Source organism: Verruconis gallopava (genome assembly GCF_000836295.1).
Source record: "Verruconis gallopava strain CBS 43764 unplaced genomic scaffold supercont1.6, whole genome shotgun sequence".
Lineage (NCBI taxonomy): Eukaryota > Fungi > Ascomycota > Dothideomycetes > Venturiales > Sympoventuriaceae > Verruconis > Verruconis gallopava.
Window position 1 is genome coordinate 842455 of NW_015622142.1, and position 24346 is coordinate 866800.

The 24346-nt window shown below is 49.6% G+C and overlaps 10 protein-coding genes across 17 annotated transcripts; 7 read left to right on the forward strand and 3 right to left on the reverse strand.

Annotated features, from left to right (window-relative positions):
- Positions 1–191: 191 nt before the first annotated feature.
- PV09_02589 (uncharacterized protein) lies at positions 192–2341 on the forward strand. The gene is made up of 2 exons (XM_016355653.1): positions 192–1724; positions 1885–2341. The coding sequence occupies exons 1-2, from the start codon at positions 206–208 to the stop codon at positions 2187–2189; spliced, it is 1824 nt and encodes a 607-aa protein (XP_016216789.1). The 5' UTR covers positions 192–205; the 3' UTR covers positions 2190–2341.
- On the reverse strand, positions 2336–5401 carry PV09_02590. 4 transcript variants are annotated; one of them, XM_016355655.1, is made up of 4 exons: positions 4152–5401; positions 4080–4097; positions 3482–4034; positions 2336–3432 (listed from the first exon to the last, which is right to left on the reverse strand). In XM_016355655.1, the coding sequence occupies exons 1-4, from the start codon at positions 4197–4199 to the stop codon at positions 2579–2581; spliced, it is 1473 nt and encodes a 490-aa protein (XP_016216791.1). In that variant the 5' UTR covers positions 4200–5401; the 3' UTR covers positions 2336–2578. The 4 variants fall into 4 exon arrangements, with proteins under 4 accessions (XP_016216791.1, XP_016216790.1, XP_016216793.1 ...); XM_016355654.1 differs by having other exon boundaries at positions 3482–4097; XM_016355657.1 differs by having other exon boundaries at positions 4080–5401.
- PV09_02591 (uncharacterized protein) lies at positions 4320–5145 on the forward strand. Its single transcript, XM_016355658.1, has one exon. The coding sequence runs from the start codon at positions 4521–4523 to the stop codon at positions 5013–5015; it is 495 nt and encodes a 164-aa protein (XP_016216794.1). The 5' UTR covers positions 4320–4520; the 3' UTR covers positions 5016–5145.
- Positions 5402–5863: 462 nt separating the features above from the next.
- On the forward strand, positions 5864–7471 carry PV09_02592 (uncharacterized protein). Its single transcript, XM_016355659.1, has 4 exons — positions 5864–6384; positions 6462–6490; positions 6575–6715; positions 6765–7471. The coding sequence occupies exons 1-4, from the start codon at positions 6219–6221 to the stop codon at positions 7143–7145; spliced, it is 717 nt and encodes a 238-aa protein (XP_016216795.1). The 5' UTR covers positions 5864–6218; the 3' UTR covers positions 7146–7471.
- Positions 7472–7668: 197 nt separating this feature from the next.
- On the forward strand, positions 7669–10036 carry PV09_02593 (uncharacterized protein). Its single transcript, XM_016355660.1, has 2 exons — positions 7669–8133; positions 8200–10036. Exons 1-2 carry the CDS (start codon positions 7707–7709, stop codon positions 9927–9929), a joined length of 2157 nt encoding a protein of 718 aa, XP_016216796.1. The 5' UTR covers positions 7669–7706; the 3' UTR covers positions 9930–10036.
- Positions 10037–10627: 591 nt separating this feature from the next.
- PV09_02594 lies at positions 10628–12814 on the reverse strand. 3 transcript variants are annotated; one of them, XM_016355662.1, is made up of 3 exons: positions 12644–12814; positions 12477–12582; positions 10628–12420 (listed from the first exon to the last, which is right to left on the reverse strand). In XM_016355662.1, exons 2-3 carry the CDS (start codon positions 12579–12581, stop codon positions 11419–11421), a joined length of 1107 nt encoding a protein of 368 aa, XP_016216798.1. In that variant the 5' UTR covers position 12582; positions 12644–12814; the 3' UTR covers positions 10628–11418. The 3 variants fall into 3 exon arrangements, with proteins under 3 accessions (XP_016216798.1, XP_016216799.1, XP_016216797.1); XM_016355663.1 differs by having other exon boundaries at positions 10628–11114; positions 11322–12420; positions 12477–12814; XM_016355661.1 differs by having other exon boundaries at positions 12477–12814.
- Positions 12815–12954: 140 nt separating this feature from the next.
- Positions 12955–14263, forward strand: PV09_02595 (uncharacterized protein). Its single transcript, XM_016355664.1, has 2 exons — positions 12955–13401; positions 13463–14263. The coding sequence occupies exons 1-2, from the start codon at positions 13147–13149 to the stop codon at positions 13949–13951; spliced, it is 744 nt and encodes a 247-aa protein (XP_016216800.1). The 5' UTR covers positions 12955–13146; the 3' UTR covers positions 13952–14263.
- Positions 14264–15243: 980 nt separating this feature from the next.
- PV09_02596 (uncharacterized protein) lies at positions 15244–19221 on the forward strand. The gene is made up of 2 exons (XM_016355665.1): positions 15244–18736; positions 18782–19221. Exons 1-2 carry the CDS (start codon positions 15547–15549, stop codon positions 19084–19086), a joined length of 3495 nt encoding a protein of 1164 aa, XP_016216801.1. The 5' UTR covers positions 15244–15546; the 3' UTR covers positions 19087–19221.
- A 156-nt stretch (positions 19222–19377) lies between these two features.
- PV09_02597 lies at positions 19378–22570 on the forward strand (the record flags this gene model as incomplete). Of its 3 annotated transcripts, none has more annotated exons than XM_016355666.1 (6): positions 19378–19553; positions 19612–19751; positions 19810–20252; positions 20302–20600; positions 20651–21085; positions 21132–21851. In XM_016355666.1, exons 1-6 carry the CDS (start codon positions 19491–19493, stop codon positions 21849–21851), a joined length of 2100 nt encoding a protein of 699 aa, XP_016216802.1. In that variant the 5' UTR covers positions 19378–19490. The 3 variants fall into 3 exon arrangements, with proteins under 3 accessions (XP_016216802.1, XP_016216803.1, XP_016216804.1); XM_016355667.1 differs by lacking the exon at positions 19378–19553 and adding an exon at positions 22209–22570 and having other exon boundaries at positions 19570–19751; positions 21132–22155; XM_016355668.1 differs by lacking the exon at positions 19378–19553 and adding an exon at positions 22209–22570 and having other exon boundaries at positions 19570–20252; positions 21132–22155.
- A 335-nt stretch (positions 22571–22905) lies between these two features.
- Positions 22906–24294, reverse strand: PV09_02598 (uncharacterized protein). The gene has a single exon (XM_016355669.1). The coding sequence runs from the start codon at positions 24189–24191 to the stop codon at positions 23160–23162; it is 1032 nt and encodes a 343-aa protein (XP_016216805.1). The 5' UTR covers positions 24192–24294; the 3' UTR covers positions 22906–23159.
- Positions 24295–24346: the final 52 nt, after the last annotated feature.

A 24346-nucleotide genomic window follows, 5' to 3' on the forward strand; every position in this document is an offset into this window, starting at 1 on the left:
AAGGGACAGAAATGTCTTTCTCCACAGTAAAATTCTCTTTGATGATTTCTTCGCAATCTTATTAAGGAAGACACTATTGGATTCTGCTGATATGTATGGAGTACAAGACCCACTTAATCCTCTCAGCCTCGGGAAAAACACTCGTCTCTCAGTCGCTGCTACAATACGCTCATTACATCTCAATTGCTCTAATCCTAGTTTCGCAATGACTACATCTAGACCCCCAGCGTGTCGCATATGTCGATTGCCGTTTTCGCGCAACATTCTTTCCCAACATAATGAATGCTGTTTTTGTGGACGAGTATTTCGTCGCGTGGACGGTGCCAAGAGACATGTCAAGAGCTGCCCTTTACGGGGTAACCGGCCTTTACCAGCACATATGAAGCGTGGAAGGAAAGTGCATGCTTGTGACACATGCTCTCGCACAAAGGTCTCATGCGACTCAAAGATTCCCTGCACACGTTGCTCTTCCCGAAACCTCAATTGCACTTACAGACGACTTTGCAACGATCCAACTCACCTTGCTAATAGTATAATTGGGCAAGAACTTCTATCCAGAGACAAAAATCGCAATAGATTGTCATTTATGCTCGCCTGTACAGATCCTTGTGCCGGTCCGGTCGACGAGGTATTAATAACTAGAGAACCGAAAGATGAGGCATTCCAAGCCCCTATACTGGATACTCCAGCGAATTTGAATCCCATAGCTGACACGATTGACCCTCGCGTTTTGTTCTTGAGCCTCATTGGCCCATCGTTCAGTACGGATTTGGACTTTGACGACTTAAACGATGCTCCTGAGCGGAGGACGCAAGACCGATTAAGCCTGGACAAATCGGACCAGGAGCTCCAAGAATTGGTCAGCATTTTAGCCTTTGAGCTTCATCAAATCGCAGGCCAAGACACGCATCTACAGAGTTGTGTGAACACGTCATGTTTTGACGAGTTCTTCACGGTTCCAAACTTCCGCGACTGCATAAAAGTCTTCTTCCAACGGGAACAGCTTCTGGCTACTGTCATACATGGCTCGACGTTCCGCCCAAACCATGTAGATCCGACTCTTTTGCTCGCTGTGGTCGTGGCTGGGTCCGTATATCTTCATTACCGACAAGGCAGCGTGGGGTTCACATCTTTTCTGTTGACGTTGCGAGCCATCGCCGAAAAGTTCGTCTTTCAAAGCGTCGAAGAACTGGTTGGCTCGACCTACGAGGCGTCTTCGGACGCTCAGCGCACGCTCGAAATATGTCAAGCGGCATACATCGTTGTGACCTTGCAATTTTGCGTCAAAGACGTCAACATCCGACAGCGTCTCGTCACAAAGTGCCACCCAACGCTTGTGGATCTGTTGCGGAACCGCAAGATGACGGGAACCAGACACAGCGCACCGGGCTCGGAACAGAGTTGGCACACTTTCGTGTACAAGGAGTCGTGCATCAGGCTCGTGCATTGGGTTTTCATTAACGATGCGTGGTTCACTCTCTTCTCTAACCACCCTCCCGCAATGACATTTTTGGACATGAGCGGCCATCTGCCGTGCAGAGACGAACTTTGGAACGCAGACTGTCCGGAGGACTTCATGCGCGTCGTGTCCCAGGAAGGAGGTGCCGTCGGCACCCCGTGTTTGAAGTCGCTCATGTCGGGACTGCTTGGAGAGGAATGGACTGAACACACAATGGCTTTATACGGGCTCCTGGACGTCAAACACTTCCTCACAATCATTTTTGGTGAGCTTCTACTGCTTCCTCTTAAGCCCGAATTCCCCCCCTCCCCCGCTTCTCCAAAAAAGGAACAAAGGAAAAGGAGAGAGAGAGAGAGAGGGGGGGTGGGGGGGTTTGGGTGTTATAGCAAGACAAACCAGCGACCGCTAACCCAGATCGTTTCCAGCTTTTCAGCACGTCATATTTCACCACCATCATCTCCAAACCTTAGTGTCTCTCGAAAATAGCACGTCTGTCCTATCCCGTGGGTTAGAACGGTGGAGCGAGTTATGGCGCATTGCGTCGAGCCGTGCCGAGATACAGGAGCGGAACTCTCTCGGCCTCGCGAAGTACTCCGATGAACTTGGATTCCTATTCAGGCGTCTTATCGAGGCCGGTGACGAGGAGAGCATGCAGCTGAAATTTCTGCACCGAAGTGTAACATATGACACGGCGTCCCTGCACCAATTCGTCCAAAAATGCGCCGAATAAATTGTTCACGTTCTTAAAAGCGTATTCAAAACCCGAGATCATTGCACGTTAAAGGTGGCTTTTCGCGTCAGCCCATTTTACTCAAAGAACAATAGCTTATAAGAGTGAAAACTGTACTCTTCTCTGCAGGAAATCTGGAGACTGAATTAGACCATTGACAGCGTCTTCTTCTTATTCGAGACTTTATCTGATGTTCATAGTGATACACGTCGTTGCTCTTCTCGAAACGCACCAAAAAGCCCGCGATCCAGTCCTGTATTGTTACATCAAGCTCGCCCATTATATACCTATATGCCTTTGTAGAACAATGACGGCATGAAATTTCCCCACACATGCAACGAAGATTCAAAGGAGTGGCTTGTGCCAAAATGCGGCGCATATGCGGCCTCTTACCGGGGTCGTCGTTCGTTACCGTATAACACTTCGATGAAGCTATTTTTATCGCGATTGGCCTGTGGTCTTTCCTTGGAAAGCCGTCGTGGACCCTTCTTTCCTGACTCCAGTGTCTCCTGCCGTGACCGAGAGACACGTTCTTCAGGCTGCATGTCTGATATAGTGCCCGCTCGTAGAATCTCAAAGTCATCGTTCACGCGTCGCAAAACCTTGGATCCTCTCTCATGCTCGAAGTTGGTGGAAGTCGAGCGTGCAGCCTTGGGCTTCGAAAGCATAGCTATGGCGCTTACAGCTCCACTGTGTTGTTCGTAAAAGTCTCGGGGGAGAGTTGGCACAGTAACAGGATCGTGATCGTCACGGACGGAAAGAGGTTCTGCTTGCGATGTGTCCATTGTAGGAGAGTCTAGAACCCTGTTATTGGTCACAGACACGCTGCTGGGGGTCATTGAGGGGTTGGGGGCAGCGACGTCAAACGGGTCTTGCTTTTCGGAGGTCGGACTTGTGGGAAGCGATTTTGAGACACGACGGTTGTTCATACTGATTGGCGGATAACGTGACCTTGTGTCGCGCGTGGCATTCATTCTGGGCCATTCACCGCTCACGACCGGTGATTTCTTGGTGCGAGGAATAAGTTGTCCAGTCTCGGCAACATGTGATAATCTGTGACTGTATAATAGACGAAGGTCCACCTCGGGTTCGACCAGGTAACCCTTGGTCGTTTCCGTCGAGGCGCTTGAGTGATCTTGTGATATTCTTTTCCTTTCGCTGTTAGATCTCGAGATCGTAGGACTAGTGGGCATGGTAGAGGAGGAGCGTGGCTTGTAATTGCCATCACTCGATGAAGTCAACGCTAAGGTTGGTTAGCTAGCATAAGAAATTTTTCTCGTTCATCATCTTACTTCTTTTGAGGGTTCGATCGGCCGAGCTACTATTGCTTCTTCTGGGCTCATGTGAGTGAGATGAAGCTTGTGGCATGTTGGCTGCAGGTGTTGAGGAAGGCTGGGGACGATACGTTTCTGCTTGCTTGATGCCATGCGAATCGATCGTCCAGCTCGCTACCGAACCAGAATCAGATATTCGCCTTGAGGTAGAGCTCCAGGACTGCACTGATGATTGTATGCTATCTGTCGCAGCTCCTGCCAGATCGGCGACAGCGAAAGTAGTGGTGTTCGACTCGTCGATACATAGCGAAGAGATACTGCCAGCTGGCGAGCTCAACGGACTTCCCGGGCAACTCGCCACGGGAGTGTTTGGACCAGATATCCACACCCCTTCAATCTCTACTCCGCTTTCGAGCGCTCGAATGCCAAAGGGAGCTGCACAACTGCTCGCAATTCGGGATTCGAGCATGTTTGGAGAGGGGTCAAGAACTTGTGCGTCTACGGTTGAGTAGCTGCGCAACCGCCATCTAGCGTATAGGTTTTTTGTGAAGCCAAGAATGATGGCGAAGACCTGAGCTGTCAGCATTTGAGAAAAGCCGATGGACGCATGACATACAATAGCAAGGCCGAGACACTATGCGAGAAGTCAGCATTCGCGTCGACCAATTTTTTTTTCATCGTCACGTACAAACGTCATCTTCTCCCATAGCGCCCATTGCGTAAAGAAGATGGTCATGGCGGGCAGCTATTCAGAGATGACGTAAAGGGTTGGAAACGATCATGAGACGTTGTATGATTGGGGCGCAAAGGAGTGCATAGTTTCGTCTAATATTGGGGGTCAAAGGTCAAGAAAGGTGTTGCTGTTGCTGATGTAGTTGAATCCAACAGTGACATGAAACAAGCAGGGCTGATTGCCACTTGCAAGTGCGTTCCTACTTGGTGTCGTTCCTGCTGCACATAGAGAAACAGGTTGTTCTGTCCGTGAATGCGGGCATAGGGGCGCAATTCGGGATCAAGCAATCATCCTATTGACTCGGATCCTTTGAACTCACTCGAAATGCCTCCAACGCCGACGACGTCGAAAACACAGAAGACCGACGCGATGTCCATCGCCGCCGAGACGGGCGATTGCATCAGCTCAGGGCGAATGCGTCCTCCTTCGCAGGCTGCAGTTGTCAAAAGTGTACGGAAAACAATTATGGGAGGTCTTTGTTGGCGGCGAGTGTTGCTCAGCAGGATCCTTGATGCAAGGGAACTGGGATACAGCACTTCTCTCGTGTTACACAGCTTCATCCCGGAGCGGCGGACGGGATGGCGAGCCCAGCTCCTAGGCGTTCTCGCCATCTGGCACATTCAGCTACGGGTGAGAACAGTGATTGCTTCATTTTGGACCTGGAGAGCACAGAATACGGGGCGGAATGAAGGGCACAATCTACTGCTGGCAGACTCGTTCAGTCGGGAAGGCTTGCATAGATCATGTGCACTACGCAGACAACATAGCGGGAGCGGGCAGGCCGCACGGAGACCAGAAGAACGGTGGGAAGACATTTGAAATGTCGCAGTCGAGAGCCGGATCGCTGAAGGTCAGAGTCGCCGGCCTGGGATCTGATCACACAAGGGCGGGCGTGTAGGTGGTGCCTGAACGTCGAGTGGTAGCCACGGCGGATGGAAAGAGGAGGACAAGATTGGGGGACCTTCTGGAGATGGGCATTGTGATGCTATGCTTGCTTTCATGGACATGGGGGGCCCCGGCTACAGATGGCATACATGGGCTCGGGGTGGGTGGAGGTGTGCGTGTGCGAGTGCGAGCGTGTTGTATATGCTGTGTGCATGTTGGCGTGTGTGTGTATATGCGTGCAGGAGTGCGTGCGTGTGTGCGTGGGTGAGCGTGAGACGTGCGGTTCCCTCGGCCCCGAACGGCCAGCGCCATCGCCGCCGAAACCTGACCACGGACAAGCGGACGAAGTTCACTTTCGTCCTGTCTTTCCGCCAATGCATCTGACATCACACGTGAGTGCCCACTGACCTTGACTTGACTTGCTCTGGTACTTCCAAACCCGCTGCCCAGCAACCAACGTACGCTCATCTTGGACTAACCGAATTGTTGTGCAGTACAGCGCGGTGCACAACGAGGACCAGGTGCTAGCCGGCACCGTCTTCGCCCAGCTTGGCCGCCACAGCCAACAATCTCCTCGGTTTGTTGGTCTTCGGCCAGCCGCTAGTCGTTAGCCTCTCCTACTTGTGCGTTTGACGTACGACGTTATGCACGCTGCTGCATTCCATTCCAGTCTCGCTCCGACGTCATTCCGTGGACTGACCTCTCTCGCGCTGCGCTCTCGCGCTGCGTCGTACCCACCCGTCGCGTGAGTTCCTCTCAAATGCGATGCTGCCACTGGCCGACTACGGCCGCAGCGCCATTCCTCCCGGCCCTCCCGACCAACGTCTTGCCTGAACCAAAGGCCGATCATTTGTTGTTGCAACCCTGTGCTTCCACGGCTGTGCCCACCATCTTGTGCAAAAACTCCCAGGCCGTCGGCTGTTGATCGAACCTCACCCGCCTCGTTCCTGCGGAGATACTTGCACGGCGTTCGTTGGACTAGACCCTGCCGAGCGTACGTCTTAAGGTCGTTGGCTGACGCTTCCATTTGCCAACATAGCCACCATCCTTTCGTCCATTTCGCTCTATCGCTCTCTTCTCCCATTCTGTTGCTGTACCATATTTCTTTTTTGCAAACTGAAGCGTGAGACCGGAATCATGCCCATCAGGAACTTTTATCCCTTCAAGAAGGCGCAGACGGCCCAGGATCTCTATGAGCAAAACAACAACATCCGAACTTCCGCAGATAAGGGTTTCAAAGATGCAAACGTCAAAGGCTCGAAGCCGATCGAAATCGGCGACCAGGCGGAATATAAATTGAGCGGTACGCATCTCTGCTTTGCGGCGCGGTCAATTGCGTAGAATCATGGCGCCGTCGATCAGACGCTGACATCTTCGCAGAGATCAATGACAGTGGAGTTTTTCTTCCCGTAAGAAACACCCGTCTCGTCTAGACGCCCTTGACAGTGCGCGACGTACAACAGTAGGACCAGAACACTGACTGTGGTGAAAAGCCCTCCCCGTCTGCAAAGGAAAAACCTGCCTTCTTCAGCCGCACGTCTACCTCGACCACACGTTCGCACCGCAGCTTACTTTCCGACAACGAGCCGTTCAACATCTCACGAGAGTCTTTTGATTCGTACAGGCGATCATTCGTATGGCTAATGCTCACAATGTAGACAACCAGAGACTTATAGCGAGCAGGATATTTCCGCCAGGTCGCCAGTTTCCGCCTATGAGCCCCCGCTACGGCAGTCGTTGGACTCGCGCCGAAACTTGAATGCTTACAGCCCCCGTCCATCCTTTCAAGATCGCGAGAGGGCGTCATTTCAGCAGTCGCGCGACACGCCCGAGGACCGCTTCGAAGACGTAGGTTTGAACGACGAGCCAAAACAGCAGAAGAAGCGCGGCTTGTTCAGCAGGTTTGGAGAGGACAGAACGGAGCCCGTGACTAGCGAGGCTAAGCCCGCTACAGCGGGCACCCGTTTCCTTTCCGGCATAACTGGTGGCCGGAAACGCGGACAGAGTGGGACGGGTAGCGAGCTTGCAAACATGCCGCACGCCGTTTCCGTGGAAGCGAATTGAAGCCTTTTTTCCTTTTTGATAATCTTTTATGTTCCCCTTATACATCATGTTTACGACAAGAGTACACGGAAGGATTGAAAATGATGGGAATACCATTACTACCTCGGTTACGGACTACAAGGTGGAGATTCGCTGCATATGATTTGACGTGCCCACACGCTCTGGCACGCAAGGTCTTTCGCTCTCATATAAGAGTAGTGCGAATGAGACTTATCTGGCATCATGATAGCCAGGATTGTAATAATAATAATCAGAGCAATGAATTAAATTTTATGCAGGCAAAATGCTGCGACTTGTACACAGCGCCAATGGATTATCGGATGGGCATTAATGCGTACAACAGACTTTGACTGCGTCCTCAATGCCGCCACACACTTCGCATGTAACTATGTTCTGCAATGCTGAAGACGAGCTTTGCAGAGACCCGTAAAAGGCCTGCTTACATAATACTACCTTTGCAGCATTCTGTAGGGTCCAATAAAAAAAAAGTTGCGGCCCACCTAAAGAAAACTTTCGAGAGGTACAAGCGAAACTCAAGACAAGCAGAATACGAAATTCACCATGCCGGGTGTCAAACGTCAGAGAGCAGAAGAGGATGGCGCGAAGGCCAATGGCTCTAAAAAGGTCAAATCGCTACCTGAATCCGCGACTAAGGCAGACAAGAAGTTTGCGGTGAAGCTGGCCAGGAAGGAGAAGAAGTCTGCAAAGGCCTCTTCAGGTGCTCAAAAACAAAAACCGAAAGCGAATGGGTCCAAGGCGAGGGTCGAAGAAGCCGAATCGGAGGCCGGGAGTGACTCGGACGAACGCGGCGAGAATGATTTCCACTGCTTCTCAGCCAGCGATGGCCAAATGGACGCCGACGAAGATGGGGAGAGTGATGCGGGCAGCATGCACCGAAACGAAAAGCCGAAGAGAGTCATAAAAAGCGACGCGGGAAATGTGCCGTCCGGAGTGCCTAAGTTGAAGGGAAGTACGGACGGCGTGAACGGTGAGTAACAAACGTTTCTTTGATCTTTCACTTTTCCCTTTTCCACAACGCTCATCCTTCCTGCAGTCACGAAGTCCCGGGAGTCCCACGTGAAGCAGAAAGAGTTGGCGCGTGAAAGGAAAGCGTCAAAGCCGTACGCGGACGAGATTCAACGTGCGAAGAAGCTGTGGGAGCGGCTGCGCATCAAGTCCAAAGTGGCGGCCGACGAACGAGTCAAGTTGGTGGCCGAACTGTTCGACATCGTGCTAGGCCACGTGCACGATTTCGTCTTCAAACACGACAGCGTGCGTCCTATCCAGGCGGCCATCAAATACGGCACACCGGAGCAGAGGCGGATCGTGGCGAGAGAGCTGAAAGGCAGCTACAAAGAACTCATCGAGGGAAGGTACTCGCGTCATCTGGTCGCCAAGCTTCTCGAGAAAGGCGACGACGAGATCCGCGACATGATCATCCCAGAGTTTTATGGCTCAGTCAAGAGGCTCATCAACCAGCCCGAAGCAAGCTGGATGCTTGATGACATTTATCGTGTCAAGGCTACCAAAGCGCAGCGAGACATTATGCTCAGAGAGTGGTACGGTGCGGAATTTGCTATCACAAAGGGCAAGGACGAGAACATCACGGCCGACCTCTCAAAGATCCTGAAAGAGAGTCCCGAGAAGCGAAAACCAATCCTTGACTACCTCCACCAACTGATCAATCAACTTATTCAGAAGAAGCTCACAGGTTTCACTATGCTTCACGATGCTATGCTGCAATACTTCTTGCAACTGGAGCCTGGATCCTCTGACTTTAACGACTGCATGCGTCTTATAATCGGAGACAAAAAGGAGGAGGAAGAAGACCTTCTGAAAAATTTGGCATTTACCAAGTCCGGTGCCGAGCTGGTATGTCTTGTTTTAGCACATGGCACAGCAAAAGATCGTAAATTGGTGCTGCGATCGTACAAGGACGCCATAGAACTTGTCGCAAGAGACCAACACGGCTGGCAAGTACTCGTTACGGCCTACGAAGTAGTTGACGACACCAGGGAAACCATGCAAAGAATCTTCTCAGAACTTGTGAGTTACGGAAAGACAGAGGAGAAGCACGCTTTGCAACAGGAGAAGATACTGGGCCTATCAACCCACCTCATTGGCAGGGTGGCTTTGCTGTTTCCGTTTGTCGGACCTGAGAAATGGCTCTTACCAAAGCAGGAGCAGCAAGACTTTATCAAAAAAATACGAGAACTGCGTAAGACGACCAGTAAGAAGGATCCTGAGACCCGACGCATGGAGCTTGTGACTCCTCTCAGCCCGTCATATATTGCCACCGTGGCTGCGAATGCCTCAACCTTGATCAAGGACTCGTACGGATGTCAATTCATCGCTAGCGTCATGCTATCGGCCCAGGGCGACAAGAGTGCCGCCGTGGAAGCGATTGTAGACCAAGTGAGCGGAGATCCTACTGAAGAAGACCATCCAGCACAGTTGGCCCACGCAGGAAGATTGCTTCGGTCACTGGTCAATGGCGGGCACTACGATCCAAAGCAAAAGCAAGTTGTCGTCACTGCCCCGGACTTGAAGTTCGCAGATGCACTTTACGGTCGAATCAAGGAGCATGCACTTGCGTGGGCAACGAGCGACAGCTCGTTTGTTGTCGTGGCCCTCATGGAGGCAAAGGAGTTCGAGAACAAGGACGAGTTACGGAAGAAACTGAAGAAGAGTAAATCGAAATTGGAAACGGCTGCGACGGGTGAGACGGGAAACGCAAAAGGGAATGCCGGAGCTAAAATACTACTTGGACTGCTGGACACCTAGGTGAAATTTCGCATGTAGTGAAGCCGAAATTTGCTGTACACCCTTCTTTGTCCCTTTTTTTATTTTACTTTCCTGCAGCCCAATGACAGGTCGAGCATCAATTGAACCTCTATATTTTCTTTGCAAGCTTCACATTCGTGAACTTTGTAGACGTTTGCCTCCTCGACTGCCGCGTTTCGAACAGGGCAAGCCTCTTTTCCGCGCCCGTCGCCCTTCCATCGAACTCTTGGTCAACTGAACGAGACATATCTCGCTTGCCAAACATCATTTTCACGGGTCATAGGTTGCACGCAACGGCGCTGGATGGCGTTCGATCGGTGAGCGATCGGGGTGCTCCGCTAACCGCGCCCCCGTCCTCTCCATAACCTCTGACTGACCCTTCGGCGACGTGTGTAAACGCTCTTCCAAGGCACTTGGAAAAGGCTGGTTAGCATCGGCGAGGAGGCTAACGGAGTATTCGCGTTGCTGGAAACGTGTCATCCTCCTTCCATCGATATCGCTCCGATTATCGCCACGAAGAGGAGCTTGTTAAAAAAAAAAAAAAAAAAAAAGAAGAAGAGGAAGAAGAAGAAGAAAGAAAGAAAAGCACATCATAGATAGCGACTGTTAATGATCCGTACTCGGATCCTGGTAGCCCATCATGCGTTCTTACGTTTTGTGCCCAGTAAAAAGGAGAAAGAGTGAAGACAGGCTTGGGTGCCAATCTACAAATTTTTCGTGATGAGTGGGACATGAAAGCAAGATATTAGTGGTGAGAAGGCGAGAATTCTCTTATTAGGCCTTTGGCATCGCAAATGGCAACTTCTCGAAGAAAGAAATATTCTCAAACTCAGCTCAAAGCACCGGCTTGACCCCAACGTTCGCGCTTGCCTTTCAGCCGACGTCTCATTTCCAGAAGCCCTTTGCACCTTAGGAAAACACAACTTTCAGTGTCGTCAATGCCCGTGAAGCTTTGGAGAGGCAATACAAACACAGACTCTGCTCCTTATTTCTCGTTACTCTCGCCATGGCCGGACCCAAGAAGTACGGCGCCAGACTCCGGCCGGAAGTCGATCCAGCGATCGCTACATGTAGGGATGTGATGCCGAAGACTACCTTGGATAGGGGAGAATCCTCTCATAAGATATGGCTATTATTTTGTAAGTGGAGGAAAACGTATTTCCAAAATTCGGTCCAATCCCGTGTCTGCTCTCCTATCAGCAAACGTTGATGCAAACCAAACTTCTCGTGCAGTACTAGAAGTAGTGCGAGTCCAATCATTCATCAAGTACGTCAGACCAGAGGCCCAATAGGGCAATATGCAGGATGTTCTCCAAATGACCGGAAAGTCGAGAAAAAGAATTTTGTGTGGCGTAGATAAGGCGATCGTTTTATTTTAGATGCGGAACATACCTTGTGTATGTGACATTGTCTAGATGGAAAACTAAGCATTTCATAACACGGTTCGCTAAAGAGATGTCTCCATATGCGAGCACGGTAGAAAAGCTGCTCACTGCGCATCTCTGTGCTGAACGCCATGATCTTTTCCATAATTATACACCTTCTTTTCCATGTCCGGAGAGATGAACAGCCAAGCAAGATTAACTACCCAGCTCAACAGCATATCCCTTACACCAAACAAGCCGTTTCTAGGAGAACCGTGCAATGCCGAAGCACGCATCGCATGTCCCAGGAGATTCGTGGATGACATGTAGTTGCCATTCTCAAGTGCCTTGATGGCGACGTCGGCCACCTGCTCAGGTGTTTGTTGAGGGTCGCCTTCTTCAAGTATGCGGGTAACTTCGTGCTTGGTCTTGTTTTCCTCTGCGAAGCTTGGGGAGAGTATTGTTCCTGGGGTGATGAGATGGATCTTGATTTCGGGCTTGGTAGGTGTTGCTCCAGAGGGCAAGCCGTGGTATCTTGCTCCATTGTAGAGGTTCATCTCCGACTTGAGGCCATCGGCCAAATTTCGTAACGCTGCCTTCGCAGGCGAGTACGGCATATAACCTGCCACACCGCAGTATACCGCCGTTGTGGCCGTAAAGATGAAATGCCGTGGAAGAGGCTTTTTGTTTCTCGTTGCATCTTCCCTGCTCGCGTCCGATTCCGCTGACTTCTCCCCAGTCCAGGCTCGCAGAACGGAGTGCGCAAGATAGCAAGCACCCCAATAGTTCACCTCCATGTGTTTTCTTAGAATGTCTACCGGCGTGTCGAGGAACAGGTCCGGCGCTGCCCAACCAGCAAGCTGCCATACAATGTCTGGAAGCTTGTCATTGTTCCATCTCACCGTATCTTGCACCAGCTTTTCGATCTGCTCTTCATTTGTGACGTCGACGCTGAACCATGTGAAGCGCTGTTTCGAAGGATCTTTGGCAGCGGCCGCGACCTGTTTCTTTGCCTCTTCTAGCTTCTTTTCGTCACGAGCAACCAGGACGACATTGGCGCCTTTTTGTGCAAGCTTTATGGCAACGGCAAGCCCCATGCCCTGAGAAGCTCCAGTCAAAAGGGCAGTCTAAACATCAATTAGCCCAATCCCTAAGATCGCTAGTCCAAAATCCTCGAACTCACTCTTCCCTCTACTACGAACTTGTTCTTTTTCAAAAGGCCCATTGCGACCAGCAGTGTCGGAATAGCAAAGACGGCAGCGAGTAGATAGGGGTTCGTCCAATTCATGCTAACGAATGTGAACGGGAGGCCGTCAGTTCAGCTTTGTACATTGCGACAAACGCACATACGCAAACCTGGGAGCATTTAATTTCTGCGTCCCAAACAGGGATAGCGCACGTATTCTCTGCGTGCTTCAAAGAATAGGATGTTCTTTGCAGCCGATTGAGTTGCATACAAACGCACCGGTCTCACGTGCGACGGCGGCATCTCGAACACAGACGATGGATCCAAAGTTGAGCTAAATGTTGGGGAATGATGATGCTATCCGCATTCTTCGGCCGTTTCAACCCCCGAAAGCCCCTCTGTGCTGAAGTAATCAAAAATGTAAAATCGGGCATATGATGGAGCTCCCCACATTATAGCGGACAAACAATCACTAATCACATTTGACGTGATAAAAGAGGCAAAGAGTAGATTGACATGCTTTTTGCATATATGATAAGGCTTCGACCGTTAATTGCGATAGCTCGTAATATTCGTAGTCCCTAGACAACTGAGATCTTCCACAACGGCGAATTCTGCGGCACAATCACGCCTTTCTCAGCTGGCCACCCAGACCTTTCGTGAGAACATGGCATCCAAAGCGATCGCGATCATAGCAGGTGTAGGCGCTGGAACCGGAGCCGCAGTTGCGCGAAAGTTTGCCGCGTCGTATCCCGTCGTGCTCATTGCACGTAACCCGGACAACTACGAATCGCTTGCAAGAGAAATCAACAGCAACGGCGGAAAAGCTCTGGGAATCTCCGCCGATGTTGCGAATGCAAAGAGCATCAAGGCTGCGACTGAAGCCATCAAGAAGGAATTTGGAGACGACGTGACTGCAGCAGTAGGTCCACCTTCGAGAGTCGCATTGGGCTTCTATGACTGATACTAAATTGGATGTCCAGGCTGCCATCTTCAATGCATCTGGCTCGTTTGTCCGTAAACCATTCCTCGAGCTGACGGAGGATGAGTTCATGGCGGGTCTTGAAGTTTCTGGCCGAGGTGCTTTTAACTTCTCTTCGGCCTTCCTGCCATTGCTCCTTAAGACCGTCCACTCAAACCCGAAATACCCACCTGCTCTGATTTTCACTGGTGCGACCGCATCTGTTAAAGCAAATGCTATGATGTCATCTTTTGCTACTGGAAAATTTGCTCTTCGAGCGTTGAGCAGCAGTCTAGCAAAGGAATTTGGCCCTCAAGGGGTCCATGTAAGTCATGCCATCATTGATGGAGTGATCGATATTCCGCGAACAAAGGACTGGATGAAAGACGCACCCCCAGATGCAAAGATCAGCGCAGATGCAATCGCTGATTCGTATTGGTATTTGCACACACAGCCTAGATCCGCGTGGATTTGGGAGGTGGACATCAGGCCATATGTGGAGAAATGGTAGAAATCAAGTGCAGCGTGAAGTTAAGAAATTGTACAATATCACGTTCATAAGGACAGGATTATGTGTATTGCATGTCTCTCACCATCAAACCGCTTTCCCCCATGCTTAAGGTAGGGCCCGGTCTGCAGGCGAGAATGGCAAGTGTTTCATGCCAACTAAGTTTTCGTCTCCGCTAGTCGTATAACTGCATGTAGCCATGGGTGAAGGCTCGTGAGTAGATAACCTAGCGATGGGCAGAATTTTATGGATTTTCTGAATGTGCGCGTGCATTTTGTTCACTTTGATTTGAGAGCATTGTCACGATTAATCATGCAGACGTTCTATCATTTGAATATCTGCTCGATGATACACCCTGGTATTTTTGACTGAACCGTGCAAATGCCGTGCTGTCCGACCGTTGGTCCATTAAAGGCCTCCGAGATCATGAACGCCAAATGGAATCGTATCACCACTTTCAGTTATGCTCGTCTATTCCTTCTTGCTCTTGGCCTTAGCCTCACGGCCTGCCTTTAGTCTCTCTAGAATCGCTTCTCGGTTCTTGTCGAGCTTGAGCTTGGTGATGACAACTTTTGATGGGGCCACGCCGATAGGAACGGACTGGCCGTTGGACTTTTCACGAACAAGTCGTTCGATGTGAATCACCCCTATTATCTGTGAGCACCTTACTCAGTTCTGCCATGACAAGTCAATACTTACATTTCAGCCTGTATACAGAGGAGACCTTTCCCTCACGGCCTTTGTTCGAGCCGCGGATGACTTGAACTTCGTCGTCTTTGCGTACTGGCAGCGACTTGACCTGTCGCAACTTACGTCAATATTCTGAACCCAGTACAGAGAATGCAGATGTGTTATGCGCAACGCCGTTCTCAACGTACATTGTACTTTTCGCGGAGCTCCTGGAAAACGCCGTTAGTTATTGACAAGAGCAAATGAGTACGAGGCACGTACTTTGCTTAGAGGAGCGCTCATGATCTTTCGTCGCTGCGTGGAGCCAGCGCTGAAGTGAGCCTTTCGGCTCTTTCTTCGTGAAGATGAAAGACCTAGCAATTTTAATTATAATGAATTCAATGGATTTCCATGAATCAATCCATACCACTGTTGACCTTGGCCATTTTGACGACGATGTGTGGGAAAAACGTGTGTCAAAATGTGTAGTGGTCGCTGAAAAGTGCAAAGGTCAATTTCAATATGCAGCTTGGCGTTTCCAGTGGGAGTCCGTGCGTTTAAGTCACGTGATTTATATGCAATCCTCGGCTTCGGGCATGGTTGCATGGGTGAGAAACGAGGCTATCATGATATTTGCCCATTTCCGATCGTCGCGGGTTTGAATTTGGCATAAAGCTCTCAAAGACGAGGTTTAAAGAATGAGTTGGCCTCCTCTTTGAATAGAATATCTCCTTCTTGTGATATCCGAGCACTAGCTCATGTATTTCACTACTTTGTTCTTCATTCTGCACTCGATAATCACCTCCATACCGTGCAACCTTCAATAAGTCCAAATTCCCAAGATTTGTACTAGTACTCGAACACTAATGCTCAGAATTCGCGGGATAACTACATAAATCACCTGTTACGAATGGGACAGCGCTCTCAACATGTCCGGACGGAGCACCTCCTCCAACCGCCTAGGGCCACACGCGTTCCCGCAATCATTTGCTGATGACCGTTCACGACAGCATAATGGACAGAATTTCTTCCCAGATGTTCGCGAAGATGGCAGGACGGCCGCGCCGATGCTGCTTTGCGCGGGCTCAGCTGCGAGACAGCGGCATTCCGCAACCATAGAATACACCCCAAGGGAGTACTCGAATATGGGTAATTCAAGCTGCGGCGGACAGCAAAACTTTGGCGCTGTTTCATCTGCCCCAGCTTTAAGCCGTAATGCGTCACAACGTGGCCATGCCGAAGGACAAGGACAGCAAACTGATCGACCTACCATGAACTCCGGGCAATCAGCTGCAGTGGCCTTAACAGATCCCATGTTAAGGACTGTATACGAAGCGCACGAAATTGTAAGCTCTCAGTATCTCCATAACCAGGTTATGCGAGAAGAAGATCAGAATGAGTCCAGGACTTCAGAATCAAGTTCACATTTGAACCAGCAAGGTTTTGTCAGCTCCTCAGTTGTCCATCATCCATGGGCGAAGTATCGAAGAACGATACCTGCTGCAGGTACAGAAGAGGACGCTGAGAAGTGTGCCGTCGTTGTGCCTGTGGCCTACAAGCAGCGAGATCGTGGAGAAGCAGGAAGGCTGAGAGAAGAGGAAGGAACAAGAAGGAACAAAGATAAGAGGCAAATGAATGTAGAAGGTTTGCATAGGAATTTGATATCAAACGAGGAGGATAGGGGTATAAACCAGACAAAGAAATCGCCGGCCAGGCCAAGCCTTGACCGCAAGGCCGTCATGGAAACTATGGCAGCAGATGGAGCAAACTACGAGCAAGCTATCGACTCGACGAAGGGCGCCTGTAATGTGAGCGATGCTGGGACGCGACCTAGGCGGCCTATGGCAATCATGAATCAAATGGAAAACGCTCAGCCTGACCTTTATGCGCACGTGTGGGAAGGAAAAATGCAAGAACATCTTATTACGACCGCTAGAGATGCTTTGGCAGCCGTAGATGCACCATCAGAAGATGTCTCCGCAATATCGTCTGAGCAGAAGCGATTGAGAACCTCCAATAAGTCCACAGATGCAAGTTTTACAGACGACGAGTCTCAAATATGTAGACCTGATTTTCCTCGCCCCATGGCTGCGATGGAACAACTTAAGACCGCGCATCCGTCAATATCTTCTGCGTCAACGGTTTCGGGCGTATCATCGACAGGGCAGGTGGAATTTGCGCAATCAAAAGAGAGCACATACTCAAGGGGCGTAATGTGGCGACCTGAGGAGCTACATGAACTTTCATTTGCGGCTGCGACATGCCTGCGCACATTCCCCGGCAACAATGGAAAATCGATCACAGCTGCTCGGATTGCAGACATCCTAAAACATAGCCCAGTCTACACTGATTTCTGTAGAATGCTAGAGCGTGACAGAATCATATTCGATCGAGCGGCCCTAGCAAGAACTTTGCGCCTAACTGCCCGAGAGATGGATACGAGAATGAAAGCAGCGTCGACAGGATTCTCGCAGTTGCCTAATGGCCTTCCTCTTCAAATGTCCTCAGTTGCTCTCCCGTCCAGTTCTGTGATACCTGAGCCAGCCATCTGCCCAGCAGCTGCCCCCATAATGAAAGCATCAACTTCTCAGCCTCTCACTCCGTTTTCATTAGAGAAAAATGCACTAGATGCTGCAAGCTATGAAGATCCGATTGACTCGACGGGACAAGTAATTGTACCTTCTGGGGTGGCTAGATCAACGCAGGTGGAAGCGGAACTGAGTCACAAGACCGCAGATATCAGGAATGCGAAATTGCAGGAAGCACCATCAGATCATCCGTCAGAGATGTCTCGATCAACTTCAAAAGCAGAGGCTGCACGAAAGAGAAAGTTTGTCGAACTTGATGTTCCAAGATTCTCAAACGGCGACATGCCTCCCTCAAAACAGATTATCAATACTCCTCCATCTACCATGCAAACAAGCCAAGACTGCTACTCAGGCTCAGAATTCTTGCCAAACTTTGCGTGTTTTCCTGGTCCGCATTCTCGAAGGCCGGTTCATCGCCTTGGGTCAGAGCCCCCGTACTTTGAAGGACAAAGAATAGCATCCTTCACACACAAAGTCAATGCTATGGAACTGGCTAAACCAATCAAGAGCGAAACTGCCCTACGCCGATTTCGTTATGATATTCGCACCCTGGCGCGGGACGTACTGCTTGCCGCCGGTAAACATCCTCATCTAATGTCACTCAATGCTCACCTTGAACCTCTTCGCGGCGCGTTCGGGAATGCCGTAAACCTGAATTCCGATCTTTCCACCTTGCGTTGGGATATTCTCGATCCTGGTGAGCCTGTTCCGGAAGCTCTGGCTTGTGCGGTTCATGAAGACAAAGATTCAGTCATTGATGACGCTGATGATGAAAATGAGGAACTCCATCATTTCGCCGTCAGAACGTCTTCAAGCTCTCATCACGCGGCAAATTCTATTGCTGTAGCCGAAGGGAGCCTGTCAGGCGATGTTCAGTCCATAGAAGTGTCTCCCACAGATAGTACCTTCGGTCTTGGAAAATTCATGAGTTCTCGCGGCCGTGGTAGGTCTCGCGGCTGTCCACGTCCCATAGGATTGAGTAGTGGCAACCCTCGGACTCCGGTTGCCAACCAACCTGGAACTCCTTCCTCTACGGTTCGTCCTGTAGCGGGAACACCCGCAGCAGGTACTGGATATTCAGGGTTTCCACGCGAAATTCTTCCCGATGGCACAAAAAAACGTGGCCGACCTGTAGGTTGGCGCAAGAGCATTCATGGGCGTAATCGAGGAACAGCAAGCAACGCCCCTTCGTCACAGAATGCAAAGCCTACGACGAGCCCAGCAAGAGAACCGAAATTCCCAATATTTTCGTGTGGCTGGAAGAATTGCACAGCACAGCTGCACAACCTCGCGACGCTACGACGACACGTAAAGAAAAAGCATGACGGGCCAGATGATCAAGGTAAATTCACATGTCTATGGTTGAATTGTGGCCAAGAAATATTGCGTATCGACGAAGCAGGTGATGTTATTGAGATGATACAGCCTTATGATTACCCAGACGTCACTGGCTTAATGGATCATGTGGACCAGTTGCATATTATGCCTATTGCCTTCAGGCTTGGTGATGGTCCTCCCGGAGGTTTTTCTGGTGAGGTTTTCCTTTGCTATTCCGATACCATACTAACTGGCGTAGACTCAAATGCAAGTGAGGTAGAACCGTACCTCTCGGATAGACACGGTAGACGTGTTACACCGACGATTCCAGCTGCAACGGGTCCTGAGTCCGGTCCTGCCCAACAATCAGGACAAGGCGGCAGGCAACCAAAGAAAAGTGATGAGGAGAAGGCTAGGGAGAGTATGGCAGAACTTGCTAAAAGGAAGCGTGAAATAGGCCTCGGCGTTGATAGAGGAGGGGCAACTTTCGCTAACGAGAAGAGACGCGCGGGCTTCATTGACGACGAAGATGTAAACGAGGTTCTGCTAGACCAAAGTGATTAAATCTAGAGTTTGATGGAGACACACTGTTCAAACAGAAGTAGAAAGATTGACCGCCATAGGCGGGATTCAAATCGTGAAGCGGATAGGCACGCTTACCTGAACTGCACAAAATCAAATGTATCGACCTGGTTTGAAAATCCGTCTCAAAGAATTCAATGCGGGATGGGTGGCCCATTGACAACTTGAGCTTCACCTCGAAGATGAGCAGCTGCCCATAGCGTCGTTTTGCTTCAGATAAGGGTCCGGAACATTTTCTTTCGGGTCAGAACCCTCATAAACTCGGGCCGGACACCGCGGCCTGCGCAATCTCTTTTCCTGCGTCCACTTCCCACCCACATTTCCTACTTACCAATCAGAAGTAGTGCGTAAGCCGATTGAGCTGTAATAATAGATACATCCGCGCCATGGATGAGGCGTCAGATGATACTGGCGCGAGGCCTAACGGGGGCTCGCTCTTCAAACGGGCAGTATGGACATCAGCTCGCTCGTTCGACTTGCTCGATAAACGTGCTAATGAACAAAAAGTGCGATCCATGCCGCGCCCGAAAGGTTAAGTGCGACAAGGAATCGCCCTGTTCGGCCTGTAGAGCCTCGAATCTATCGTGCGTGACGTCTGAGCGTGAGAAGAGTGTAAAGCGCAAGAGGATTCATGTATCGGACGATTAGTCTGTTTGCACTGATCGTTGGCGTCAAGATATCGGTTACTAATCGCCATATATCTAGTGAGCGCAAAATTGATATGATAGAAGCGAAGCTGGCCAGTCTTGATCAGGTTCTTCAGAGACCGCTTCACACGGACATTCTTGGCCGAAGAGAATCTCTCGCGGCAGGCTCGACGCCATCGTCCAGCGATTTTACAAGACCCAGAACTTTATTCTCGGACGCTGACCAGCCTGATGCGGACGGTGATGCCTACGAAGGCGATACGTCCCTCAGTGCACATTCAATACAGGCCCGCGCCCTGGTAGAAAGAGTCCTCGGACAAGGTGCCTTCGCTTCCACCAGCCCTGAAGTGTCTTCTGCTGTCTCATCTCTGCTAGACATGTCCAATGGGGGTAGGAAGCGCATATCTAGACCCGTGACCCGGAGTGGTTCCTCCTTCGATTATCGCAAGCTCCCGCTTCCGCCGACGAATCTTGTTTTGGATGTTTTGCGACGGTCAAAAGGTACAGCCAAGCACACGTATGCCAATGTCAGTTATTGATGGATTGATAGAAAACCGAACAGTAATGTTCGACCTGTTGGTTAACTGGATGTCGCTACCTCGCCTAACGGATTTCTGCAAATCAGTCTTCTTTTCTGTTGACGAGTACCCACCGTCTACTGCGATCATAGTCTTTGGGAATCTCTTTTGGCTTTTCGAGGAATTTAGTTGGCGCGCTCCGGATGAGCAGGAGAAGAACGAATTCCGCCAGTGCGCTGATTTGTGCCGGACTAACTTCGAAACTTCTGTCTCCTCATTAGACATCTTTTTACCAGCTACACCGGAGAACGTCGAGGCGTTGCTTATGGCTGTACATCAAACCCAAAATACGCTTAGACGCTGATGCTAACGCATGATTAGGCTATGCACGGTATCGATACGTCGCGCCTTAATGTCAGCTGGAAACTGAAATCCGTTGCATTGACTTTAGCTCAAACGCTTGGTTGGCACAGGGCTCAGTCTGTCAAAGATGTTGACAAGGACACAAGAGTTAGGCAAGAGAAAATGTTCTATTTTTTGTACGTTCTTGATAAAGGATTGAGCCTTCGTCTTGGTCGGGCTAGCTTCTTTCAAGACTATGATATTGATCTTCCATACCCTGAGCTTGGCGATGATGACCTAGGCAGAGCTTGTACCGAGGAATATAGATTGTTCATACAAGTCGCTCGCGTGCAAGGCTTGATATATGAACAACTATACTCACCTGGGGCGCTAAGAGAAAACACGGAAACGCGGATTCATCGAGCACAGATGCTTGTTGATCAATTGAATAGTATAAGACAGATAAATCTGAAGGTACGTGTCGAATTTGTCAAATTAAACAATATCTTGACCAGAACAGCTGGTGCAAAGCCTTGGTTTGCCTGATCCTAACGCGCCTTACGTCTACGACGTACGTGGCGTTCTCTCCGTCTTTCTGCTTTCGGATGAGGTTACACATTACACGAATATCGCCATGTGCTATCGCGTCATTCCAGCAGATAGCGAGTCAGGGTTAAGACCTGAATGTTTGGATGCGGCTCGCTCTGCTCTCGAATCTCATCAGTCCGCTCTGCGACTTAAAGAGTCGCATAAAGGGATGTGGAAATGGTACTTTGCATGGACTCTCCTGTTTGCTCCATTTATTCCATTTTTGGTCGTCTTTTCGAATGTCATCTCAACGGCGGACAACACGGATCTTGTTCGCTTGCGCGACTTCGTCGCCTCCATCGCCGACAGCGACTTTTGCGAAGGTGCACGCAAGATGCATCATATTTGCTCGATGTTTTATCGGATTGCGAAGCTTTATGTCGATGCGAAGGCGAGGGCACAACCGGTTGAAAATCAGACATCACCAGTAGTCCGCCAGGCCTCTACTGGATCAACGCCTTACTCTGGGACCGCGGATCTCAATGCACTTAATCCGTACCTAAATGCAATTGGTTTTGCTGGCGATCCGATGCTGGACATGAACACGGAGCTGAGTGCCGACGTGGGAGATTGGTTCACAGGAAATCAGTTTGTTATGGGGCTAATGGACAATGACATGTATTCGGGTCATCCTGGCCCCCAAGCACGATGATAATTTATCGATGCTGAACAAAAATTTGCTGGTAACCGCCTGGCCCGACGAAAGCTTCGCGGGACCTTCTAATATTCATGCTTCGCGTTTTGTCGCCGTGGAACGGGAGTCTTCAAAACGCGGCTTTGGCAAAAGGCTCCCAAAGAAGCACCACGAGAGACAATGGCAGTGAGCGCCTAGTTTCAACGGCGAATATGCTAAGTGTTCTGCTGGCATGCAATTTCGCCAAAGATCTTGTGGGGGTCAAGTGGAAGTGCAGCATCAGGCAGTACGGATATGACTTGTCATTTCTATGCATGTGTCGGTAGGTTGCTCAACCATCGGAAAGAAATCAATCAGCACTAAAAACAAAGGTAGGCATTTTACATATTAGAGCTCGCACAAGATATTGCGGTCTATTATTTGTGTTAGAGCACTCAATTCTTAACGAAGAGAAAGGGAGTGGCTCATTATACACAAATGGCTAGTAGTCAATCCTGGGGATTCTTGGATGCTACGCAAAATGGTGGACCTGAAGTCAAGCCCATCTTTTCAAAAGGTGAAATCATCATATGCTAATTCGCACAGAAGAAGGCTGAACAACTGAAATATTCCACCGTAAATATCAAGCGAGCAGATTAGAATATTTTGCAAAATCTCCAGCAATTCACAAGTTCGCCGAATTGCATTGTGATAGAAGTCTGACTAAGTATAATAAACTTCTGAATGAGGAATTGCTCAAATTTTTTGGGTATATTTTGCTACATTATTTGCATCAAATTTCGCCTAGATAATTTTCAAAGATGTCAGGTGAGAATGAAAAGTTGTGCACGTCCGCAGCGCGTATTTCGTATTTGAACCAAGATCAGCCTGAACTAGCTGACCGTACGTAGCAACGATGTAGAATGCAGCTAAGGATACATAGCACATATTCTTCACATCTGCAGAGCATTTGTAGGTGCAAATTGTTCGACCAGAGCTAGTAACGTTCTAGGAGGAAAGACCAGCAAAGAGCCTCCTGCCCTGCGGAGCAACGAGGTAATGCCTGAGAAGCACCCCAAAAGAATGCTATTTCCACAAACAAGATGCTAAAATTACGAAGAGGTCCTGTTGAGGTATTCTATCCTTTATGACTAGACTTTCCAAATGACATACACGGACAAATCTCCAAACAACATGAAAATGCGATCGTCATAATTTCGACGCAGGCTCTTGCTCAAATAAGCGAAGCATACTTTGCGTGGCTCGCATTTTGGTGAAAATATAAATTTTTAACCTTCATTTAACAGATGGTTATGAACGGCCCAAAGGATGGGTGCCACAGGAATTTCATAAATCGTGCAAGTTGTCAAGATGCTGATTGATCATGGCTTCATCAATCCTTTCATCGCATATCGGACAATTGACTAGCATCTTCTTACGCGGTTGCGCTTCTTGATCATCTTTGGTGCGTTCTCGTTTTACATTAGACATAGAGACGGCCTTAGACGGCACGTGTTCAGCGTTGTTAGAGACCAGAAAAGAGTTGTAGAGATGCTCGATGCTGCTGGGTATTCGGCCTGGCTTTTCGGCCTCTTCTTTTTCGTCCGAATTCGATTTCCGTACCCAGCTATCGATCTTGTTCTTCTGCCTTCCCGCTCTTGCTTTAGCAGTCATGTTACTAAGCTGTGCCTTTGTCGGCGCAGGTTCAGCAATCTTGGTGTACTTGCCACCACACTCTTCCTGGTGTTTATCCCACCACGGATCATTTTTTGAAGGCGGACGATTCATACTACGCTTAACAAATCCAAAAAAGGGAGGTTGATTCTGACACGGACCGTCGCACTTCCAGATATGTGTACGGTAGCTATCCACTTCCTCATGGAACTTATGAAATACAGTAACTTCGTAGCCTCCGTGATTGCTGATAGCATCCGCTAGTAGTTGAAACCCTTTTCCATGCCCAGTGCCATCGCCTCCTCTTGCATGTCGCCATCCGGTTGTAATGAATAGGTATGCATGAATTGCCTCGTGGAGAAGCGTGTTGATAGTGTCCGAGCGAGTTCGGTATTTTAACAATGGTTCTGACATCTTCAGTTTGATCCGCGTGTATTTCCCTTCCTGATCTTTACTGATTTCACACATGCCAGCACAAAGCGTAAGCCTTGAAGACCAACTTATGTCCACTTTTGACACCAGCAGCGAGCGAAAATAAAGCACATCGTAAAGTGCGAACAGTTCATGTATGTTTACAAACGGGTTTGCATCCTCTTCCTTACGTATTGTAGCAATCTTTGCCTGAGCATCTTGCTGATCGGGGGTAAGCTGGCTGAAGGCGGCGATAGCTGCCAAAGCGGCATCTTCATCCGTTGTTGGCTGCATCCGCGGCGACGGAGCATGTATGTAAAATGGGCATTTCTGTTGCAGGTCAGATCGTGCGAAGCTGCTTGGGCTCACGAGTTATCAAGAGCTGCACAGTATAATGTTGACTATCAGGATAAGATGGCACGAGAGGACGTTAGCCATACAGATTGTGC